Source organism: Sciurus carolinensis, chromosome 4 (genome assembly GCF_902686445.1).
Source record: "Sciurus carolinensis chromosome 4, mSciCar1.2, whole genome shotgun sequence".
Lineage (NCBI taxonomy): Eukaryota > Metazoa > Chordata > Mammalia > Rodentia > Sciuridae > Sciurus > Sciurus carolinensis.
In genome coordinates, this window is record NC_062216.1 from 169,296,916 (window position 1) to 169,314,716 (window position 17,801).

Below are 17,801 nucleotides of genomic sequence, written 5' to 3' on the forward strand. Positions count from 1 at the left end.
CCCCACCCGCTTCCCCCCCAAAAAAGACTAGGACATAAATTTCACTAAATGAAGACTTAAAACAGACACTTGACAAAGGAATATGTACAAATGACCTGTACATACTTCAGTGTTAGTCATTGGAGAAATGTAGGTTAAAATGCACAGTGAGAGAACCTTACTACTAAAATGGCTAAAATTAAAGACTAAGCATACCAGTGTTTAGCAGCAATGCAATACAGCTGAGATTGTGATGCCTTGCTTTTGGTAGTACATAATGTTTACATTTGGGGGAAAAAATCTTCACAGTTTCTTATGCAGTTAAATAAATGGTGGCCTTTTGATCTAGCAATTCCATTTCTAGGTATTTACCTTAGAGAAATGAAAACATGTCCAGAAAGACATGTATAAGAATGTTTATAACAGCTTTATTCACGATTGCCAAAACCTGGAAACAATCAAATTATCTATCAACAGGAGAATGAATATGCAATTTGTGGTGTACAATATGCAGTTTTAAGCAGTGAAATACTGCTCATCCATAAAAATATTCTACAGATTAGATGAATTGTATAACTATTATGCTCAAAGAATAAAGTTGCACACAGAAGAGTACCTATCATATGATCTACTGAATGACCAGAACCAAGGTGCAAATCATCAAGACAGTCTTTGCCTCTGGAAGAAGGGGTATTGATTAGAAATAGAAACAAGGAAAACGCCTGTCATCTCAGCTACTCAAGAGCCTGAGGATCGCAAATTGAAGGCCAGCATGAGCAACTTAATGAGACCCTGGCTCAAATTCTCAAAAAGGACTCAGGGTATAGCTCAGTGGTAAAGCATCCCTAGATTCAATCCCCAATACCATGAAAAGTAAGGAAGGAAGGAAGGAAAGCTAGTTTTCTGGGAAGGTTAAAATTTCTGTATAATGATAGAGATATGGATCTGTTAGTCAAGATTCCCCAGAGAAACAGAACCAGTAGGTACATGTGTATGTATACATAGTTACATATCACTTAACAATGGGGACACGTTCTGAGAAATGCTCCCTAAGATGATTTCATCATTGTGTGAACATCATGGGGTACACTTACACACCTAGATGGTATAGGTCACTCACTCACTATGGTCTTTTTTTTTTTTAATGTTTTTATTAGTATATTATAGTTATATAATAATAGTGTTCATCTTAACATATTCATAATGCATGGAATATAACTTGCTCCATTTCGATCCCTAGTACTTCCTCCCCCCCCTCATTCCCCTTCTGCTACACTGGTCTTCCTTCTGTTATTTATTGTTTTTTTAAACTGGTGTTTTATAGATATACATAAGGGTGGAATCCGCTGTAGTATATTCATATATGTACATAGTATAATTTGATCAACTTCTTTCTGCAGGTCCTCCCTTTCCCTGTTTCTCCGCTCTCCCACTCAAACCTCCTTCCTCTACTCCACTGATCTCCCTTCTATTTTCATGGTGTCCTGTCTACTTTTTTTTCCCCCTTATTTCACTTCTAGCTTCCAAATATGAGAGAAAACATTCAACCTTTGATTTTTCTGAGTCTGACTTCTTTCACTTAGCATGATGGTTCCATCCATTTAGCAGCAAATGCCATAATTTCATTCTTCTTTATGGCTGAGTAAAACTCCATTGTGTATATATACCACATTTTCTTTATCCATTCATCTGTCGATGGGCACCTGGGCAGGGTCCATAACTTGGCTATTGTGAATTGAGCTGCTATAAACATTGACGTTCCTATATCATTATAATATGCTGATTTTAGTTCTTTTGGATAAATATCAAGGAGTGGGATAGCTGGGTTATATGGTGGTTCTATTCCTAGTCTTTTGAGGAATCTCCATACTGCTTTCTAAATGGTTGTTCTAATTTGTAGACCCAGCAACAATGTAAGAGTGTACCTGCTTTCCCACATCTTCATCAGTGTTTATTATTCTTTGTGGGTCCTTTTTTTGCAGGGTTTTGGGGACAGGTAATCAGGGATTGAACCCAGGAGTACTTAACCACTGAACCACATCTCCAGCCCTTAGTATATTTTATCTTGAGACAGGTTCTCCCTAAGTTGCTTAGGGCCTTGCTAAGTTTCTGAGGCTGGCCTTGAACTTGCCATTCTTCTGCCTCAGCCTCCTGAGTTGCTGGGATTACATGAGTGTGCCTTGCCCCTGGCTGTCATTTGTATTCTTGATGATTGCCATTCCAACTGAAATGAGATGAAATCTCACTGTAGTTTTGATTTGCATTGCCCTGATTGCTAAGAAGTTGACATTTTTTCATACATTTTTTGACCACTCTTATTTCTTCTTTTGATAAATATTCATTTAGTTCTTTTGCCCATTTACTAATTTTTTTTTTTTTGGCATAAAGTTTTTTTGAGTCCTTTATATGTTCTGGATATTGTTTTTTTTTTTTTTTTTTTTGTTTTGTTTTTTTTTTGCGGTGCTGTGGATTGAACCCAGGGCTTTATGCTTGCAAGGCAAGCACTCTACCCACTGAGCTATATCCCCAGCCCTCTATATTCTGGATATTAGTTCCTTCTCCAAGGAATAACTGGTAAAGATTTTCTCCTGTTCTGCAGGCTCTGTCTTCATTCTCATTTCCTTTAAAGAAGCTTTTTGATTTGATGCCATCCCACTTACTGATTCTTGGTTTTATTTCTTGATCTTTAGGGGTCTTATTAAGAAAGTTGGTGCCTGGGCCAATATATTTGAGCCTGTGTTTTCTTCTAGCAGTTACGAAGTTTCTCATCTAATTCCTAAGCCTAAACTTTTGATCATCATTGAGTTGACTTTTGTGCAGAATGGCAAATAGGGATCTAGTTTTATTCTTCTACATATGGCTATTCAGTTTTTGCAGCTCACTGTGGTCATTTGATGTAGTCAAGAGATGCAGTAAACACGGGACATGTAAAACTGCAGCCGGTATAACACAGCAAACTGTTTTACATTCAGTTTTGTGTGTGTGTGCGTGCGTGCACGCAGTACTGGAGATTTAACCCAGGGGCACACTACCACTAAGCTACATCCCTAGTCCTTTTTATTTTTTTTTTTGAGACAGGGTCTCACTAAATTGCCCAGGTTGGCCTCAAACTTGCAATCCTCCTGCCTCAACCTTCTGAGTAGCTGGATTACAGGTGTGCACCACCATGCCTGGCTTACAGTCAACTTTTTTTTTTTTTTAATTTTTGAAATGAAAATAAACTTAGCATTTTATCATCTTCATGATAACACAATGAAGCTTAGAACTGGATCACGTGGTCCTTGCTCTTCTTATCTCCTCCCAGTTTCAAAATGCTTGCATCTCTTAAAAACCAGCGTTCTCTTAGAGCTATAGTTAGGCTCAGCACACTTGAGCCTCAGCCCAATCTTCTTCGTAGTTTTAGCCTTTTTCCTGAAAATCAGCTTAGTCTGCCCCCTACAGCCACTCTGTTTTCTGTCATAACAATGCCACTTTCCCTGTGCATACAGAGAATCCTTGACCCTCTTGTACCATGTCACTTTATGGGGTTAGTTGCTTGTCACACATTTTATACAAAGTCTGGCAGGTTTTAGGAATGTTCACCAGTAGGTTGGGACTGAGACATAAGGATCACCTGAGCCCAGGAGTTCAAGACTGTTCCAGGCAATATAGCAAGACCTGGTCCCAAAAGAAATAAGATTTAAATGAGGGCTGGGGTTGTGAGCGCTTGCCTAACATGTGTGTTGCACTGGGTTTGACTCTTAAAACCACATATAAATAAAACAAAGATTCATTGACAAGTAGAAAAAAAAATTTTTTTAATTAAAAATTTTTAAATAATGCTAAGTAAATGTATGATATGTTAAATACATAAACAAGTAACCATCATTTATAAGCATTAACTAGTATTACATACTGCACATAATTGTATGTGCTGTACTTTCATATAGCTGACCACACAATAGGTTTGTTTACACTGTCATCACCACACATGAGAAATGTGTTGCACTGACATTTTGATGGCTGTGATGGCACTTAGGCAGCTCTGTTATCTTATGAGACCACTCTACATGTGCAGTTCATCACTGACCAAAATGGCATTCATGACTGTGCATAGATGTGTTTTTGTGTATGTTCAGGTAGGTAGACTAAGGAATTGACTCATGCAGTTGGGGGTCTGGCATGTCTGAATTTTGTAGAGCAGGTAGCAGGCCAGAAACTCAAGCAAGAGTTGATGATGCAACTTTGAGTCCAAAACCTATAGAACAGACTAGAAATTCAGGCAGGATTTATATTACAGTTTTGAGACAGAATTCTTTCTCCAGCTCTGGCATTGGAGTTTGTTTATTGTAGGCTACCTTTTGGTCCATGTTTCGGCCATCCAAACTGTTAGAGCTTTTCTGCCCCCTTGAACTACAACACTGAATCCAGAATCTCTTGCTTAGTGAAACCATAATAATAAATTCAGCCTGATCTAATTCCGTGTTCCTTCTGCCATTATGCCACACTGTAAATATCCATCCCCATATATAGTCCCACATTTTATATATTGGAAAAGTCTCAGTTCTTTTTGGAGTATAGTACATCTCCTTGTGGATTACACTTTGTACCTAACCTTTCAGAGACTGTTGGGACTTAAGTCTAGTTTAGGTATAGAAGCAACCAAGGCAATTACTCAGTGGAGTTACCTGTGGGTTCTCAGGAAAAAGAGAGTTAACCTTAGGGGAGAAAAGAAGCTTCACCAGAATTTAGGAGTTCATTGTCCTCAGCTTCATGAGGATTGGTATATTCATTTGTCAAAATTGTACATCTCAGATTGGTGCATTTCAGGGTAAATTTTAACCAGGAGCTACTCTGTCTGCCAGTAATCCTGGCTACTCCACAGTCTAAGGTGGGAGGATCACTTAAGTCCAGGAATTCAAGGCCACCCTGAGCAACATAGCAAACAAGACCCTGTTTTGAAAGAGAGAGAGAGAGAGAGAGAGAAGATAAGAGAAGAGAAGAGAAGAACAGTTTAAATAATTATTTAGTGTCACACTTCTATAATCCCAGCAACTTCAGAGATTGAAGCAGGAGGATCATGAGTTTGAGACCAGCCTGGGCAACTTAGCAAGACCCTGTCTCAAAATAAAAAGAACTGGGAATATAGCTCAGTGGTGAAGTGCCCTTGGGTTCAATCCCCAGTAAAAATAAAAGAAATAGAATACTACTATGTGGCATGAGATCTGAGTGCATTTGTAGATGACATAATTATAAAAATATTGATAATGGTTGAGCCTATGGTGTACATAGGTGTTCATTTATACTATTATATTGTTACATTTAGCCATTATATTAGAGTTCTTCAAATTTTGCAATTATACAAATATTACAAAACCAACATCTTTGTACATTCAACTTTTTTGAATTTCAATTACTTTCTAATGATGGATTCTTTTAATTTTTTTTATTTTTACAGACTACATTTTGATTCATTGTACACAAATGGGGTACATCTTTTCATTTCTGTGGTTGCACATAATATAGCTTCATATCCCCCTCCCTCTCTCTTCCCTCTACGTAATCTAAAGTTCCTCCATTCTTCTCTCACCCCCACCTTAATATTTTATTTAGAGACAGGATCTCACTGAGTTGCTAGGGCCTTGCTAAATTGCTGAGGCTGGCTTTGAATTAGCCATCGTCCTGCCTCAGCCTACTAAGCCACCGGGATTACAGGTGTGTGCCACCACACCTGGCTTGAAGGTTGTAAAATGTTGATTTCCAAATTCAACCTCCTTCTGCATTTACTTACTAACTGTAATTTTCTTCCTCTCCTTTACCCTACTCTACTCTGAATATAATTATAGTCTCATAGGATTTAAAAAATGCAATGTTTTAAAATCAATTTCCATGATTGATCTTTTTTGATACATAGTCTCAAATTTGGCCACCAGGAGCCCTTTCAGGTTGACTTCTGTGTTCATTTGACATGTGTCTATCGTCCTTTGATCACTTCTTTTTTCTTTTTAATTAAAATTATTTTATTTTTACAGACTGCATTTTGATTCATTATACACAAATGAGGTACAACTTTTCATTTCCATGGTTGTACACAATGTAGATTCACACCATTTGTGTAATCATACAGGTACATAGGGTAATACTGTCTGTCTCAGTATCTTGCCTATCCTCCACCCCCTCCTGCTCCATGTCCCTCTACACCATCCAAAAGTTCCTCCATTCCTCTCCCCACCACCACCACCCCCTTATGTATCATCATCCACTTATCAGAGAAAACATTCGGCCTTTGGTTTTTTGGGCTTGGCTCATTTCACTTAGCATGATATTCTCCAACTCCATCCATTTACCAGCAAATGCCATAATTTTATTCTTCTTTATGACTGAGTAGTATTCCATTGTGTATATATACCACAGTTTCTTTATCCATTCATCAATTGAAGGGCATCTAGGTTGGTTCCACAATCTAGCTATTGTGAATTGAGCTGCTGTGAACACTGATGTGGCTGCATCACTGTAGCATGCTGATTTTAAGTCCTTTGGGTATAAACCAAGGAGTGGGATAGCTGGGTCAGATGGTGGGTCCATTTCAAGTTTTTTGAGGAATCTGCATACTGTCTTCCAGAGTGGCAGCACCAGTTTGCAACTCCATCAGCAATGTGTGAGTGTGCCTTTAAGGATGGATTCTTTGAGCAGAGTCACAAGTCAAATTATATTATCTTTAAGTCCTTTGATTTAATTGACTATACTAATTGACACTCCCATCAAGAGTATATGAGAATACATGTATTACCACAGCTCACCTCATAAGCACCTAGTAACCATCTGAAGGAGAGGCTGAGTTGCTACCCCAGCTTGAAGGAGTGTCTGTCTTTCTACTGAGCACCTAGGGTATGATTAGGGTTCTGTTAGTAATGATGTTTCAGTAGTTATTAAGTGTTAACAATGCCTCCGCAGCAGCAGCCTGGAGTTCCTCTAATCAAACAGAAGCCAAGTTCATGCAATATCTGATTATTCTGAATCCAAGGTCTTTGGCGTTCCTGTCCACAGGTTCACCGCAGCTCAGGCAGAACTCTACGAAGCTGTTCTAGAGATCCAGAGGGCTTGTCTGTCCCTCTGCTCCCCTGGGACAAGCTTGGAGAACATCTACAGCATGATGTTGACGCTCATAGGACAGAAGCTTAAAGAGTTGGGGATCATAAAGAACAGTAACGAAAACAATGCTTTCAAGGTACTTCCCTTCTCTTAATCCCAGTTCTCAAGAATGCCAAGATACTGCTCTGTTTTACGCCGTACAAAGCTAAGTAGATGCTTATAATGCCACTAACTCAGGAGGCTGAGGCTGGAAGATTGCAAGTTCCAAGACCAGCCTGAGCGATTTAGTGAAATCTTGTCTCAAAATAAAAATAAAAAGGGCTGGGGATGTAGCTCAGTAAGAGTGCTTGCCTAACATACCTGAGGCCCTGGGTTCAATTCCCCTTACCACCAAAAAAAGAAAGAAAAGGTCTTCATGACTGGACTTGGCTTTAACATTGATCAAAACAAAAGGAACCAGTACTCAACATCTTCCAGAAGATGGCAGCACATTCTGATTCGTGACCTACTGCATGACCAGTTCAGTATTCGAAAACAAAATGAAGTCTGGTTGATATTGGATAGGAAAGGACATAAAGAAGAAGAGAGGTTAACTCTCAGTCCTTTTGTGATGATTCTGAAGGTCAGAGGGGACAGTGTTTGTTGTTCGAGTGACATTGTTGAGATTTTAACAATGTGTCCAAAAGCCTGTCTTTATTTAATTTTGTCTGCACCCAGATTAAAATTAAGATGCTAAGTGGTCAAGCCAGACAGACCATTAAGCATCTTCTACCTCCAAGTTCAGGCTGCCAGGGCTTCTGTTATCAATAGAAAAGAAGCTATAAAACCAGGTATAGCTATAATCCCAGCTACTCAGGAGGCTTGGGCAGGAGGATTGCAGGCTCAAGGCCAGCCTCAGCAATTTAGCTAGACCCTATCTCAAAATAAAATTTTTGTTGTACCCCATTTGTGTACAATGAATCAAAATGCAGTCTGTAAAAATTTTAAAAATGTTTAATTAAAAAAATAAAAATAAATAAATAAATAAATAAAATTTTTAAAGAGAGCTAGGGATGTAAGTGGTAGAGTGCTTACCTAGTATGCTTAAGACTCTGGGTCCAATCCCTAGTACTGCAAAAAGAGAAGAAGCTGTACATTTTCTGTTACTTAGGCTTACACTTCTTTAATTAACTGATAGAAATATCCAAACTAATAAATGGCTAATAATTATGCCTACTCCACAGGTTGCTGTAACCAACTTAGGGCCTCCAGAGTAGGCTTCCTGAGCGAGTTGTGTGAGTATTGAAAAGATAAGGATCCTAACATGACCATCCTCCCTTAACCAAGGAAAGAGATTTTCATTTGTCACAGTCATTACTGGGATTCCCCAAGTCAGCAAGTATGTAGCAGATTTAATAGTGAGATGGAAATGTGGATTTATTTAGGGTGTCATTAGTAGAATTGCATATAAGCAGTAGCTAAGCACATGCCCTACCTCCCAGCTACATCCCCCAGCCCCAGTATTGGGCCTCTTAAGCAATAGCCCCAGGACAGGTTAGGCATAAGTGGTAGAACCACTGGGAAAGTATTAATGCAAATCTCACTGATTTAAACATGCACAACTTGCACCTTAAAAGGTCCTTGCTCCAATAAAATGATGGTAATTATCTTTTGCAGGCAGCTCGAAAATACTGTCCTCACCATGTGGGCCATTACCTTGGAATGGATGTCCATGACACTCCAGACATGCCCCGTTCTCTGCCTCTGCAGCCCGGTATGGTGATCACAATTGAACCAGGTGAGGAACTCTGACTTCTCAGGATAGATAATACTATGATGTTAGCATTGTTTGTTTTTACCTGACCCAACATAATTATATTAGGGGGGAGGGTCTGTCTAGTGCAGAGGGTGACTTTATTTTAGATTTATCTTTAACTTTCTTATTTAACATCACACAATTTGTTTAATTTCTTTTACCTTCTTTTTTTTCACACAATTTGTTTAATTTTACTTCTTCAATAAACAACAGATGGTGAATACTTTCTATGAGGAGATATTAAAAAATAAATCTGTTTTTAATTCTGTCTTTGCCAGGGCCAATTTGTGCTATTCTCCCAGTTAGTAGAAGTGGACTGCTCAAGCTTTCAGAACCCAGTGTTACAGGCAGAGAGACATGCAGACTCTCCATGTTCAAATGCAACGTCCCTGCCAGCTACAGTGAACTACTCCACATTATCCCATTGCTTAGTCTCCAACTCCTTTCTTTTCTTTCTAATATAATTTTTTAGTTGTATGTGGACACGATATCTTTATTTTATGCATTTATTTTTATGTGGTGCTGAGGATGGAACCCAGAACTTCACACGTGCTAGGCAGGTGCTCTACCACTGAGCCACAGTCCCAGCCTCCAACTCCTTTCTTGTAAGTTTCACTCAAATAGGTTGCCTGACTGAAGTGATATCAGGTGTCAGGCAGAATGCAGAAGAGGTGTGGAAGATTAATGTTCCGAGAGTTGATTTTTTTTATTTTTTAAATTCGTTTATTATTTAAGTAAATAATAGTTAATAATAGTGTTAGGGATCAAATCTAGGGCCTCATGCATGCTAAGTGAACACTGTACTACTGAGCTCCATACCCAGCTCCCCCAAGAGTTAATTTATAAAAACAGATAATGATTTTTCCGAGTGAAAAAAGATCACAACTTTTGGGGACAGGGTTGTGGCTCAGTGGTAGAGCACCTGCCTAGCACGTGGAGGCACTGGGTTCAATCCTCAGCACCACATAAAAATAAATAAATCAAATAAAGGCATTGTATCCATCTACAACTAAAAAAAAAATTTTTTTTTAAATCGCAAAGTTAGAGTAAATGTTTTAACCTCTAAATTATAGAAATTATTGCTTGGAAATGTACTTTATATGCCCAGATGTTTGTTGTTCTGGGCTTAGATGCTCTTTAGTCTAATTAGTCCAGTGTTGCAATGTTGTTAGTGATTGGGACCTGGGGCTTTGATTTTTTTTTTTTTTTTCTTCTTCTTTTGTACCAGGGATTGAACCCAGGGGCACTTAACCACTGAGCCACATTTCCAGCCCTTTTTTTTTTCATATTTTCTTTAGAGACAGGGTCCTTGCTAAGTTGCTTAGGGCCTCGCTAAGTTGCGAGGGTGACCTTGAATTCACAATCCTCCAGCCTCAGCCTCCCCAAGCTACTGGGATTACAGGCATGTGCCACCGTGCCTGGCTTGAATCCATTGTTGATCTTTTTACCACAGAGTAATTTCTGAATGTAGTAGAAAAAGTACAATTTCTTTACTGTAATGATACCTTGAATCTGAATGACTTCAGGATTAGAAAGAGGGCCTGGGGCTCCTAGAATTTTTCCATGTCACATTAAAGTTTTTCTGTTTCTCTCTTATTTTATCTTGTATATCAATTGAATTTATATCTAATTAAGTAACTAACTTTAGTGGCCTGCATGAACCAGTAGAATATGAGAGAATCATGATCAACATTGTCATAGTTATGTAGAGCCTGTAGACTAATACACAAAATGACTATAATGATAATTCTATAATGATATCCCACATTATTGATCATTGTGGGCCAGGCTCTTACATATGTTATCTCATTTAATCCTCACAACTCTGTTAGGCTTACGATCCAGGCACAGATAAAGAATTGTAACACAAGTTAACTTGCCCAGGTTCACCCAGGTACTGCCATGCTGAACAGTACACTCTTCTCTCCTTCTCAGGCATTTATATTCCGGAGGATGACAGAAATGCTCCAGAGAAGTTTCGAGGTCTTGGTGTGCGAATTGAGGATGATGTAGTAGTGACTCAGGACTCACCTCTCATCCTTTCTGCAGATTGTCCCAAAGAGATGAATGATATTGAGCAGATCTGCAGCAGGGCCTCTTGACCCCCACTGCAGCCCACATGTGTCTCAGGTTCGAGAGGTGTGCAGGCATCCCTGCTCGCGTGCATCTTGAGTCTCCGTGTATATTTATGCACATGTTCCATTTGGGAGTGCAGCAGCTGTACGATATGTATAACATTACATGGGCTTTTCTAAGTAGATGAAAATATGGAAAAGTGAAATTTGGAATGGTTTGTTACTGCAACTTTGGCAACATTAATTCTGTAGGATTAATGATCCAAACAATTTAATTTTTAAACATAAAGTAAGGTCTTTTTTATGTATGTCTGTTTCATTCCAGCTGACACATTTAAACAAATAGAAAATTCTCTCCGGGTCCTTTCTTTACTTTCACTGAAATCCACCTGATATCATAAGATGTATGATGCGTATATTTTGAGCTAATCACCAGGTCTCTGCTTGTGCCTTTCCTAACTCCTGCCTCCATATTCCATATTCTACCTATGTACTGGACCCATATGAGCTGGCAGGTGCACTGGCATCCGTTCCTTTCAGCCATAGTCCAGATTTCAGCAACACTAGCTATCAAACAAACTAGTTCTGAGTCTTTCTTGCTATTTGGTTGCCTGGGCCCTGGAAATTTTAGATTTTTCATAAGGAAGAAAATGAAAGAGAAAGAAAAGCATATACGTGTCTCCTACAGATCATTTGTTCTCTTCATTTAAAGATGATTCCTTTCCCCCAGACATCCTTCCTTTTAAGTTTTTTTTCTGGTTTTGTTTTTTGGTTTTTTTTGAAATGAGGTTGTTACCCAGGCTGCTTTTGAACTTGAGGGCTTAAGTGATCCTCCCACCTCAGCCTCCAGAGTTGCTTCTCTATTTTTTCTTTTTCTCCCTGTTCCTCCTCCCCGTACTTGAGCCCAGCACCTCAAATATACTAAGCAAGCATTCTACCCCTGAGTTATATCCCCACACCTTTTTATTTTGAGATAGGATCTCAGTCAGTTAGCTAGGCTGATTTAGAACTTATAGTCCTCTTGCCCAAGCCTCTGCCTACCTGGGATTAAATTCAAGTGCCAACACACCTGGCCAGATAGGTTTGTAATGCACTGACCTCATAAGTCACTCTTGAAGCTACTGCAGTGGCCAAAGGCGATCTTCCACTCACCCTGTTAAAGTCAGAATAGTGGCATTCAGTTTTCAGAGAAATAATCCACCTATTCTGTGATTTCCTCCAGCTCCGTTAAAAACAAAATATGGAATCCATTTTGTACCTGTAAACATCTTGGAATCCTCTGTCCTTCTGTGATGTTAGCTCTGGGAGGACATTGGCAAAGAGTCACATCTCTAAACACAGCGTCAGATGTAATCTATACAACAACTCGGTTCGTGTGATGAACAGAGCTAGACTACCACAGATGGTTTATTCAGAAGCTTCTGTTAGAGGGAATTTCTAAGAACCAGTGTGTTCACCTCCTTCAAACCCAATATACAAAACATACTGGTTGTTAGAGCAAAATTCAAGGGTTTGCGGTTTTCTTTTTTTCATATTTGTGTTAGGGAAACTCAAACTACTAGGGGATTAGTAATCTCTGCAGTGCTGGAAGTTTGCCCACAATACCAAGCCAAAAACAGACAGGAGACAAAGATACTGTTACAACAAAAGTGTTAGAGCTCACATCCTGACTCCGCTCATCCTCAAATGCCTGGCTTTGCTAACCTTAGCTAAGTGGCAGTGGGAATGGAGGCTGCACAGCTGGAGGCCATATCCCCATTCCTACCCTCCCACCTCCTTCCAATTCTCAGCCCTTTGCCGCTTTCTAACAAAAAGGGAGGGAAGTAAACCCACCTCTCCAGCTTTTCCCTTACCTGGCCTCTGCACACCCAACAGCTGCTTCCTGGTATTGGGTTTCCTTTATTCTTTTTAAATTCTGGAATAAGGAATTTCCTTTTCTTACTATAACACATTTTCCATGGTCTTCACCTTTCTAGCTGGAAGCCTCAATGGTGTTTATGTTTATGTATGAGCACACCTGGCATCAAACAAGTTCTACAGACAGTACTGGTGATTGTAGTCCCTGCACCAGGTAGATTGTCCTTTGAGTCCCAGATTAACCATAGCAGCTAAGCATTTGAGTCAGACTTTTAGAACATAATGAAGATCTCATAGTTGTCTGATATATATTAGGATTTGTTAAACAGGTTATTTTTCTCAGTGCATTCATGTTTAGCCATGCCACAGATGAACCCCATATTTCCTCCAATTGAAAGTATAATCTGGGCTGGGGATATAGCTCAGTTGGTAGAGTGTTTGCCTTGCAAGCCCAGGGCCCTGGGTTCGATCCCCTGCACTGCAAAAAAAATAAAAAAGTATAATATTTAAATATTGTCACAGAACTTTTCCCCCTGAATTTAGAGATGTAGTTGTATCATCAATTATACACTAAGTGAAAAAGGCATATCTGGATAGCCAGTGTCACATGCTTTTATGACTTTATTTCAGAAATTGCTCTTTTTCTCCCATAATTAGGAAACTAGGAACATAGTAGGGGAATATTTTTTGGTTTTAGTTTTTTTTAGTTAGGAATACAACAGTAGAAATGCTGAAGTTACAAATTCACTTCTTAGCTGGTCATGTTGACGAACAAATGTAATCCCAGCAATTTGGGAGGTTGAGACAGGAGGATTGCAAGTTCAAGACCAGCCTCAGTAACTTAGCAAGACCCTGTCTCAAAATAGAAAATAAAAAGGGCTGGGATGTGGCTCAGTGGTTAAGTGCCTCTGGGTTCAATCCCCAGTACCAAAAAAAAAGCACTTCTCATAGTCACAGTCTCCAAATTACAAAGGTGCTTCTGATGGTGACTTAAAATGCTTTATGTACATCTTTTTTTGAACATTCATAATCTTTCTCCTCTTTTTTTTTTTTTCTTTCTTTTGTTTTTTTGCGGTGCTGAGGATGAACTTAGGATAGTACATGCCAGGCAGGTGCTCTGCCACCAAGCTACACCTCTAGCTCCTCTTGTTAATTTGTGTAAGGTCAGGGAAGGAAAACCATAGATATTCTGTCTTGAAATTAAGATTCAGAAAACAAGTTAAATCTCCAGATAATGACAGTATGTTTCATTAAAACAGAAATTTAACTGTTCTATATTTTCAGATATTCATAACGCACACCTTTTCGGCTTTGTTGTGAATATGGAGACTGCAGCTCTGGAGCACGGGTGCTGCCCTTCTCCTCACCTGTGCCCATCAGATCACAGTGAAGTGCAGTCCAGCTGTGATCTCAGGGTCCTGGGTAACGATGTTCCAATAACCTACTGGTAAAAGTGTTGGAATTCAAGTTGGACCCTATCTGCCATCCTTCAACTAGTATGACAGTGTTACTTACTTGTGTCTTAGAAATTAAATGAGGGCCTAAGATAATGGCACCATAAAGGACCCCACATGGAAGAGGCTTTTACAGTATAGTTGTTGTTTTTTTTTTGTTTTTTTTTTTTAATTTTTTAATTTAATTTTTTTTTTAATTTTTAATCCTAAAGTTGGATCCATATCCCAAACCTTAAGCAGGAAGGAAAGTTTTAGCCCCCGGAAAATATACTTTAAGCTGAACCTTTTCTCATGTTCTTGGAGTAATGACAAGGTGAAGGTCATTACATTCTAGCATTGTGGCAGAATTCCATGGTCAAACCACACAGGTCTGGTTGCTCTTGTCTCTTCCTGTGTGTCACTTGGAATATCATTTGTACTGTTCAGGTTCAGTGGTCCCCACTGGACGCAAAGCCTCTTGGGGTGTGCTGTCTCTGTTAGCATTAATGCTTTGTATGACTTCTGTGCAATTATATAAGTTCAGTTTGGACAAAATGCTGTTACTTTTTAAGGTTCTATTCATTGAAAATGACATTTGTCATTCCCCAACAAGGGGAAAGCATTTGTTACTGTCTTTTTTTAAATATACTATAAAACAATATAGAATTATTTAGGTATTATTTAGGTTGTGTGTGTTATTTTATAATCTAGAGTTTATAGGTTTAAATGTGAGAACAGTGGGTTTTACAAAATATTTTCTTTTACAACATATTCATTAATGGGCACCACAAAATCATGATAGTAAACTTGAGATGATCTTACAAGTTGCAGATAGAGAAAAAAAAAAAAACTGGATTTGATCCAGACTATTGAAAGTTGACTCTACAACATGGACCCATAATTTTCCAGGCAGCCCTGTAAGGCCACAAGACCATAGACAGTAGCAGTTTTAGGAAGGATGGCTTTTGTGAGAAAGTAGGATCAATTTGCAAAATAGTGAATATGTGAACTTTCTCAGTGAACCATATAATAAATTGCGTGCTGCCTCTCCATTGGGAACCATCTGTATTTATTTACTTACTTACTTACTTATTTTTGCATTGCTGGGAATTGAACGCAGGGCCCTGAGCACACTAGGCAAGTACTCCACTACTGAGCCACATTCCTATTTCTAGGAACCATCTTTTATGGAATTTCTGTATTCATATACATACATGCACATATTTTTTTTTTGTTTCAGCATGTATATATATACATACACATATCTACTTTTGTTTTTTCACAGTAGTGGAAATTGAACTACATCCCAGCCCTTATTTTCTGAGATAGGGTCTCGCTACATTGCTAAGGCTATCCTCAAACTTGTGATCCTCCTACCTCAGTCTCCCAAGTCACTGAGGTTACAGATGTGTGCTGCTGTGCCCCACTATGTATATGCTTTATGTCATTATAATAAGAAAAAAATGTACTTTTTGTTGTTGTTACCGGGGATTGAACCCAGGGGCACTTAACCACTGAGCCACATTCCCAACCCTTCTTATTTTTTATTTTGAAACAGATCTTGCTAAGTTGCTTAGGGCCTCACTATGTTGCTGAGGTTGGCTTTAAATTTGCAATCCTCCTGCCTCGGCCTCCCCAACCACTGGGATTATAGGCATGCACCATCACACCCAGCAAATGTACAGATTTCACAGAAATGTTTTAATTTGTATGATGCGTTCCAAAAAAATAAATTTTTAAAATATTGATAAAAGCCAGGCACATTGCGTACTTTATGGGAACTGAATCTTTAAAAATAATTTAATTTACAATGGAATTTAAGTTTAAAGAATCCAGCAACTTTTCCTTTCATTGACAAATGAGACATGAAATTTATAATAATGTAAATAGATTGCTAACCTCTTTGTCATCAAATATTTCTAAACAATGTAGCTATAATATACATGAATTGTTTGAACATTCAACCTGCTTATCACCTGGACTCAACCAAGTGGCACTTCGTCGACAGAGGTCAGAAGTTCCCAGTGTATGTAAAGCAGATCTGGGCTGTCTGCAGCTGCACCTGCAAGGAGCCCTGCCCAGTTTTCAGCCTCCCCACCCACATCCAGTGGCCCCTATGTATCTGGAACACCACCTGCTCTGGCCAGCCCAGGGCTCCGTTGTCTGCAGTGAGCAATGGTGCACTCAACTGCTGCTCCTGCTGCTGCTGCCCCTCCTTGTCCTATTTCAGTGAGTCCAGGGCTCCTGGTGACCAGTGACAGGTAAAGAGACTCTAGCTGCTCCAAATTGAGTCCATCTGGCCCTCCTGAGGACAAGAGGATTGGTGACTCCCCAAATACTGATTTCAAATCCCAACACTGAGGGTCTTTAATTTAGAATCATACAATTTAGAATTAGGCTGTTGAGAGTTTACCATGGACATAAAGATTTCTGTGAGTACATAAATATTGATACAGATTTCCACCAGTCTTTAAGCCCCAGTGGTTCCTGGGTAGTGGCTATTAAATACTATCTTTTCCTAGGGAACAAAGTTGAGAGTGGGAAACCTTTAAGGGTAGATCAAGAAAAACTATAAAAATATTCATTTCAAGAAATATTATTAAAGATTCCACTGCCCCATGTCTGGTAGTGCTTCTCTGCATGTTACAGAGGTTGAAGTCTCAAACTTAAGCCAACTCCTACACTGATTATCATCTCTATCATCTGTACATGATACTTGTGTGATTCTGCTTTACACTAGGGGAGCACTATAGGCTATCATATTCAACATTGCATCAATTAGTTAGGCACAGAGTCTAATTGCAGAGGCCTGAAAAAATCTGCTCTTAAAAATAGCAATGTTTGTTCTTCAAAGAAATTAATTACCATATAATCCAACAATTCCATTTCTAGATATATACCCAAAAGAATTAAAAGCAGAGACTCAAACAGATATTCAGACATCTATCTTCACAGCAACATTATTTGCAATACCAAAAGGTATAAATGTCCATCGATGGATGAATGGATAAACAAAATACATACAATGGAATGTTATTCAACTTTTAAAAAGGATATTGCCAAGTACGGGGGCAATATCCCAGCTACTCAGAAGGCTGACGCAGGAAGAGCTTAAGTTTGAGGCTAACAACATAGCAAGACCCTGTCTCAAAACAGAAACATACAACAACATAAATGAACCTTAATGGTATGAGGTTGAGTGAAATAAGCCAGACATAAAGACAAATAGTGTATGATTCCCCTCGTATGAGGTCCCTAGTGTCGTCAAATTCAAATTCATAGTGACAAAGTACAACTGGTCACCACTGGCTGGGTTAGCAAGCAGGGAGAATGAGGAGTTATCTGATGAGTAGAATTTCAGTTTGGGAAGGTGAAGTTCTGAATATGGGTGGTGGTGACAGCGGAACAATGTATTTATGCTTAAAATTATTAAAATTGTAAATTTTATGTTCCATACTACCATAATAAAACAATTTTTAATTAAAAACTATATTAGCATATGACAAGAGGAAGAAGAGGGCTAAATGCAGATTGGAGTTGATGTATTTAATTAATTCAGATGAGAATTAATGAAATGCTAAATCAAATCAC

General features: G+C 38.8%; 1 protein-coding gene across 5 annotated transcripts in view; it reads left to right on the plus strand.

The window, feature by feature from the left end:
- Positions 1 to 17,801, plus strand: part of Xpnpep3 (X-prolyl aminopeptidase 3) — a 73,688-nt gene that overhangs the window by 47,943 nt on the left and 7,944 nt on the right. For 2 of the 5 annotated variants that reach the window (XM_047550659.1, XM_047550660.1), the window contains exons 8-10: positions 7,006 to 7,186; positions 8,707 to 8,827; positions 10,781 to 10,984. In XM_047550659.1, coding sequence (XP_047406615.1) covers positions 7,006 to 7,186; positions 8,707 to 8,827; positions 10,781 to 10,947 — 469 coding nt within the window. In that variant the 3' untranslated portion in view covers positions 10,948 to 10,984. Of the gene's footprint in view, positions 1 to 7,005; positions 7,187 to 8,273; positions 8,325 to 8,706; positions 8,828 to 10,780; positions 15,086 to 17,801 lie in introns of those variants that run through there. The other 3 variants (XM_047550658.1, XM_047550661.1, XM_047550662.1) reach the window with 2 other exon arrangements.